Source organism: Lagopus leucura, unplaced genomic scaffold (assembly GCF_019238085.1).
Source record: "Lagopus leucura isolate 7727_CA_CO unplaced genomic scaffold, USGS_WTPT01 Super-Scaffold_100157, whole genome shotgun sequence".
Classification (NCBI taxonomy): Eukaryota; Metazoa; Chordata; class Aves; order Galliformes; family Phasianidae; genus Lagopus; species Lagopus leucura.
In genome coordinates this window covers 35438403-35445584 of record NW_024962334.1, presented here as the reverse complement: position 1 = coordinate 35445584, position 7182 = coordinate 35438403, and the positions used below count along the sequence as shown (strand labels likewise).

Sequence of the window (7182 nt, the reverse complement as noted above, 5' to 3'; positions counted from 1 at the left end):
GTGAACTACACGGCTCCCGCTGCCCCTGCCAGCTCTGAATAAATGCGCTGTGTGCGGAGCCAAGGGCTTGCAGAATTATTTCCTGAAAACTACTTTAGAACCAAAAGGAATTAATGAAGATGTGCCAGCTATTTCCTCCACTGGCGTGCATGCCTCAGCCTCACCAATAATAAATACGAACTGTTTGTACAGGAGCTGCAGTGCCGCACCGCGCGGTTTGCACCCTGCAGGACCCACTCCCTGCACACAGACAGGAGAACACGGTGTGTGAGCTCAGTGCCCCTTGGTGGGCACTGGCTGCGGAGGCCGCTGGCATGGCCAACACTGAGCTGCTGCTGAACTGCTGGCTTTTGGCCCCTCGGGAATGGCATTTGTGTATTTTAAAACTCTTCACAGAGCTTTAAATTCAGTCCCACTAAAAGAAAAGAATACAGCTATCAGCACCGGCTATGCAGATTAATAGGATCTGCCTGGCTTTTTAATCTGCTTGGACAAACATTTGTATTTATTATTACTGGAAAACGCAGAGAAACCATCTAAGTCATCACAGATTTATGAATGATCAATTATGTAAGAACGAGAGCAACTGGGGAGACATTTTTATATAACTGCAAGTTATAAGGAAGGACATTTTCAAACTTGGGCCAAAAACATTAATTGCAAAGCATCTCAAGAGAATCTTTCCCTCAATCCCATTTTGTTCTGTGACTTTCTCAGGCTCCATCTGTAGGGTGAGCCCAAGCAGAGCACTGTAAGCAGGGTCCCACCAGCCTGCAGTGACCCACACTGCCTGCAGATGTGGTGCTTTGCCTTTGGGGTTTCCCTCAAGGACACAAATCTCTCTCAATTGCATCACTTCCAGGCAGAGCACCCCTGCAGCCCTGCCTGACCATCTGTACTGCTGTCTGAAAGGAGGTTGTGCGGAGGTTGGGGTCAGCCTCTTCTCTCAGGTAACAGCAACAGGATAAGAGAGAATGGCCTCAACTTGCACCAGGCTGGATATTAGGCTATCCAGTGGTCGGGCCACCATAGTGGTGAAGTAGTGAAGTCACCATCCCCAGAGGTGCTGAAAAACATGTAGATGTGTGGTACTAAGGAACATGGTTTAGTGGGCAACATTGGTCGTAGGCAGACGGTTGGACTAGATGATCTTAGAAGTCTTTTCCAACCTTAATGATTCTATGATTCTGTGACCCATATGAGGCTTTATGCAGTGCAAGCAGCTCAGAGTGTTCGAGAGCTCTACACAGCAACAGGAGGGCCATCAAACTGAAGCGTGTTATGGCTGCGTCTCTCTGCTTAAAATCCTAAAAGTCAGAAGGAATTGTGCATGCTCTCTGTCTTGTCTCTGGAAAGAGCCTCAGATCTGGGGTTGAAAGGCAATACGGCGCGGGCTGACACGCCGGGAGCCCTGCGCAGAGCGCTGTCAGTGCGAGGCAGAGAGGAAACGTCTCCGCGAGTATTATTAACATGTCAGTAGCACTGATAGATTCCAACTGAGATCAAGCCTTCTCGCATTAGCTGCGTGCCAAAAACAGAGGAGGAAGCAGGGAAAGGAGAGGAAGTGTTATTATTCCCACGTTGCAGCTGCAGAATAGAGGCGCGGAGGTTGTGCAATCCTGGAGGTCGCGCAGAAATGCATGTGGCTGAGTGGGAAGCAGGGTCCCACCGTGCTGCAGTAACCTCCACCTAACCCTAAGCCCAACTAACCCTAACCCTAAAACCCTAACCTTAACACAGCCCACTCTCACCTCCTCACCCTGCTGGCATCAGTCATATGTTCAGTCACCTGGGAGCTGCTGGGGAGCTGGGGCTCCTGCTGCCACCACTAGCTGCTCTTCCCCCACCTGGGGCTCAGAGCTCCCCATGGTTTTGAGCAGAGGATTATTTAAAACAATGACTGGACCTCTGAATCCATCATGCTGAAGATTATTGGGAGTAAAATACCTGACTTCAGAGTTTCCAGTGATGCTAGATGGGAAAAACAGGAATAAATAGTAAGGAATTCAGTAACACTGTGTGATGTTTATTTCTGCACAGGTGGCTGAAGAAAAATTACCATAATTATTATTGTTGTTATCAACTTTTCAAAGTTTATCCCTACATTTTCAAAGTAGATAGGAAGTTTCTGCAGCATGATCTGCAGTTGGCGTTACATCCAAACAAATCCACATTCATTTCTCAAACGTAGAGCAGCCGTCAGCTACATGAGACACTGCAGAACAACACCATCATCCTCTGACCAGGGAAAGTGGTGAAGCACTGAGCTGTGTTTGCAAATGCAAAATGCAGATTTCAAAACTCAGTTAAAACAACTGTGGTCAGGAAAAGAGTGAGACGTGTAACGCAGCGAAACTACTCATGTCTTGCTGTGATTGACTATGTTGATATATCACATACTAAGAATAATACAGTGTCTAGAGGGTGGTGGATGCCCCATTCTTGGAGACACTCGAGGTCAGGCTGGAGGGGGCTCTGAGCACCTGATCTAGTGTAGGTGTCTCTGTTTGTTGCAGGAGGGTTGGACCTGAGGCCTTTAAGGGTCCTTTCCAACTCAAAGGATTCTATGGTTTTATGAGTTACACCAAAAAAAAGCACCAGCAAAGCAGAAATGGGCTCAGTCACACATTGTGCTGGTGTGTTTGTGCCCTGCACACAGATTTCCATCTCAGTACATCTTCCTATTAACTTATCCAAACCAAATACCCATACAGAAAAAAAAAAAAAAAAAAAAAAAAAAAAAAAAAAACCACATTTTATCTTTCATGTACTTTTGATGCTGTTGAGATACCTCCCAAATCTCATTGCTCCACAGCTTTGTGCATGCAGGAAGCTCCATGAACAGGAGGCAACTTCACAGCCTATCTTTGCTTTCCAGAGAGACAACAAAATGATCTCCACCATAGATAGTCTGCCCAGCAAAATGACCCAGCAGTGTAATTTATGGGCACTGACTCTGTGAGGTGCCCAAGGATAGGTCCTTCCTTAGAAATATATGCCCAGAAAAGTCATGGGTTCCCCTTCCCTGGAGGTGTTCACAGCCAGAGTGGATGGAGCCCTGGTCTTGCAGGTGGCATCTAAAGATTGGAATAGGATGACCTTTTTGTTCCCTTCCAACATAAGCCCTTCTATTGTTCTATGATTCTATATTCTATGATTCTGTGGTGATTTCACTGGTATGAGATTTAGCTCCATTCCTGCTTGATGCCATCTCCGTGCTATGAGGGCAGTGAGCAGCCACAGCTGGGCTCTGGCTGCCTGCAGACGCAGAGCACATTCCAGGAAGCACCATTTCAGCCACCTCTGGTCATCAGGTGGTCCTCATGTATCTCCAGTGCCAGCCCTATGATTCTCCCACGGATGGCAGTACTCTCTGCAGCCGTGCTGCCTCTGCAGGTAGCTGTGTTGCACTGTAGATAAGACCCATTTTGCATAATCCCAAACAATCCCACACTCACCCGACACGCAGTTATTCAGCCGCCCACCATGCCATGGCACCATGTACCAGGGACACAGGGAAATTCTTGGAATTTCCAACACACATGTTTACTGGGAAGGAATCCACAGCTGGAGGGGGATGCTGTGAGAATGCACTGTCAAGGGAGTACTGCTGAAAGCATACAAAACACCCATGAAGTAGGGAGGGAGCAAAGCAACCCCTCTGCCAGCTGCCGCAGGAGTGTCACCTGCCCTCAGTGGGACCGGAACACCTCGTGCTGCTGGTGCTGCTCCGGCCTGGAGCAGCCATTGCCTGTGCCATGATCAGCAGGGTGAGTCACCTTAATTAAAAACACAAAGCCTGCAGCTCCTATCACATCAGTAATGTTAAACAAGCTCTGGAAATAGAAGTCCTGTTTTCATTTAAGCTTTTCAACTGTGATCTAGGAAATAAAATATGGAGGGGGAGGATGTGTGTGAGGTTTACATGTGATGATATGGGAGATGTCGTTGTGTCAGAGGCTCAGAAGGCACTGCAGTGCCAACAGCTCCTGCCACTGCTCCCCGCCATGGTAGCACTTGCTCTGCATAGGTTTTGGTTATTTCCAGCACTGTTTTCCAAATGCTGATCCTTGCCCTCAGCTCTGGTTGCTGTGATTTGTTCTGGGTGCAGGTGGGGATGTGCCAGGACCACAGCAACCTGCGGCCCTGCTGCCAGAGCAGCCCCACTAAGTGGCATCAGCAGGAGATGGAGGGGGAACCCCTTTGTCTGAGTGGGGTAGAGGCTGTCCACACATTGTCTGAACGAAGGGTCCCACTGTCCATATGCAGCCCCACGCAGTCTGCGTTAGCCATGGGTGTAGGCATGGGACAGTGCATACTGGGAACAGTGGAGGCACAGCTGTGGGATTTCTTCCTGCAGTTCAGCCCAAAGGTACCCAGAGATCCCAGAGGTGGAAATAAGTGTCTTCCACTGAGGCTCCCCCTCCTGAGCACCCTCATCCACAGTGGGCAGCTGGGAGCAGAGGGACACGGGAAAGCAGCACAGCTGCAGGTGGAAGGATCACCTTCCCACATGGCAATGCTTGGCTCTCACAAAGCTTCTCATTTTCTCAGCCCTCTCTATGTAATACAACCACGACGGCACTTCCCAGTTACAGGCAGCTCACTCAGGCATGGCAATAATGGAGCCACTGTGCAATGCTTTGCCCCAGAGTCATGACAGCACTGCACATTGGCTGTACCTGTGTTCTCATTTCTATCTATTTGGATTTTTCTTAGATGGGGACCATCAGTGACATGTTCATTTTTTTTCCCCACAGTGGCGGCAGAGAGGGGCAGTGATTTGTTCCCCTGAGCGACAACGAGGTGTGCTCAGTACATTGCCTCTCGCATCTCCATGCTGCAAGCACCACGGGGTGGGTGACCCCACCACCAGAGTGCCCACAGACCCCCTTCACGGCTTGCGTGGCTGTGTGATGTCAAAGAGTGTGGCCGTGACGTCACGCTCCCATCTGAACGCCGCAGCAGAAGCACTCCCTGCCCCGGCGGGTGGGATCGGGAGCGATCGGGACAGAATTCCCCGGGGGGCTGACGGGCAGGGGAGGGCCGCACTGCGGGAGGGGGCAGCGCGGAGCGGGCGGTGCTGATCAAACAGCATCTGAATGACATCCGTGTAAATACTGACCGTGGCCATCTTCTGCGTTGCTGCGAGCTGGAACCGAGATGTGAAACCCGGAGGGACCGAGCTCGGGGTTGCGGGGGGCGTGCGGGCAGCACCGCGCATGCTGCAGGGCGCGAGCTGCCTCCGGTTCGGAGTTCGCCCTCATAGACCTTATAGAGGCTGTGAGACGGGACGGGGGGGCGAGGGAGGAGGACGAGAGGAGCGGAGGGAGATGTTTGCAGGTTCGGCTCCGTTAACGGAGGCGTTAATGAGCTGCGCGTGACTGCTCCGCCCGCACCGGCGCCAGCTGCGCCCCGTGGGCAGCGCTGCCCCATCGGGTGTCCTCGGCCGGAAGCCCTCCGCCGCGCACCGCGAGGACCGCTCCCACCGCCGCCCCGCGCACCGCCTCCGCAGCGCCGCCCGAGCGGGGCCGTTGCCCTTCGCGGGGTCCCCCGACCAGCGGTGCCCTCCGCCCCGAGAGGGGAGCGGCGGTCCCGGGGTGCGGGCTGCTGCGCGGAGGCTGTGCCTCACTCGGGCGCTGGCGCTGCGCATTTGGTGGTCGTTAAAAACAATTTGTTTCCCTCCCCCCCGATACGTTTGGGGAGGGGGAAGGGGAAAATTGTTCCGGAGGAGGGGAGGGGAAGGGAAAGGAAAAAAAAAAAAAAAAAAAGGAGGGGGAGAAAGAGAGAAACGGCACAGAAAGCCGCGCTCCGAACTATTGCGACACGGAGCGAGGAGCGCGGCGCAGGCTGCGGCGAGGTGCGGGCGGAGCGGGCCGCGGCCGTGGGAGCGGGCGGAGGGCGGGCGGCTCCCGGGGGTGGGCAGACGGCGCCCGGGGCTGCCCGGGGCGGTGCGCGCGGCCGCCGGGTGACCGCTGCCGCCTCCCCGCAGCGCAGAGCGGAGCCCCCGCACCTTGAAGCCGGCGGCCAGCCCGACGGCGGCCCCAGCCCCCCCACCATGAACACCATCGTCTTCAGCAAGCTGAGCGGCCAGGTGCTTTTCGAGGAGGACGCCAAGGAACGGGAGCGGGGCGGCCGGCCCTACGTGGGGGTGGTGGAGGGCCCTCACCACGCCGAGGTGCTGCTCCCCGACAGCCCGTCCATCAAGGAGAGCCTCAGCCTGCGCAACCGGAGGACGGGGTATGCCCCGCGCTCGGCCCCGGCACGGGTTGGGGTCGCTGGTGAGGGGGGGGGGGGGTCGGACGGGCTCCCTTCGCCCCCGCCACGACGTTCCCGGGTCTCCCCCGGTGGCAAATTCCGCCGATGGGTGATGCAGAAACGCTCGAGCTGTCGGAACGCGTCCGTCCGGCGGCGTGACAGCCTCCCCCGGCGCGGGCACAACCAGAGCGGGGCGATCCGCGGTCCCCTTCGCTTGGGAGCCGCACGTAACGAAACCCCAAAACGGAGCCGCGAGGCGCAGGGCTGCAGCTGAGTGCTGCCTTTAGTTGGACGCGTGGCGGTGCGGGACACCCCCGCTGCCGCCGTACTCGCGGCGTTCGGAGCCGCAGGGGGAGGAAGGAGATGCCGGTGTCGGTGCTCTCCCGGAGCGGGGATTTAAAGCGGAATAACGGCCCGCGGTAGAGCGGGGATTTGCTCCGAAGGCACGTGAGCCGCTCGCGGCTGCTTGGCTCGCTGTGGGACAGGTGGAATAAGAGATGGGAGGACCCAGGAGCTCGGCCGGAGAGCAGAGGGTTGAACCGGCGGCCGCCGACCGAGCGTTTCGGGTCAGCTTTAGAAACTAAAGGAACGCAGCGAGAAGATACCGAGCGCGAACCGTTCCGAGGAGCTCTTTTCGCTCCTCATTTCCACCTTAACGATTGCATCAGCTCCCCGCGGTAGCGGCGCTGCGGGACGGCAGCGCGGAGCTCGTCCCAGGCAGGCGCTGCTCCCGGCCGAGCGCGGAGGCTCCGGGCTGCGGGGAGTCTCGTCCGGCACTGCCCGGCCCGGCCCCGCGGCGCCCCCTGCTGCCCCCGCGCCCTTCTGCTGCCCCCGGGCGCGCTCTGTGCATTTGCTTTCCGATGCTTTATTTAAAAAGAACGAACACCAAACATCTTCCCCCTCCCGCAACTCCCCCCCCCCTCC

At 55.6% G+C, this 7182-nt stretch overlaps 1 protein-coding gene across 1 annotated transcript in view; it reads left to right on the top strand.

Moving 5' to 3' along the window:
• The first annotated feature begins 6058 nt into the window (after positions 1-6058).
• MKX (mohawk homeobox) overlaps positions 6059-7182 on the top strand; it is a 42273-nt gene continuing 41149 nt past the window's right edge. Inside the window, exon 1 of the mRNA XM_042888815.1 lies at positions 6059-6240. Within this exon, the coding sequence (XP_042744749.1) occupies positions 6059-6240 (182 nt within the window). The remainder of the gene's footprint in view (positions 6241-7182) is intronic.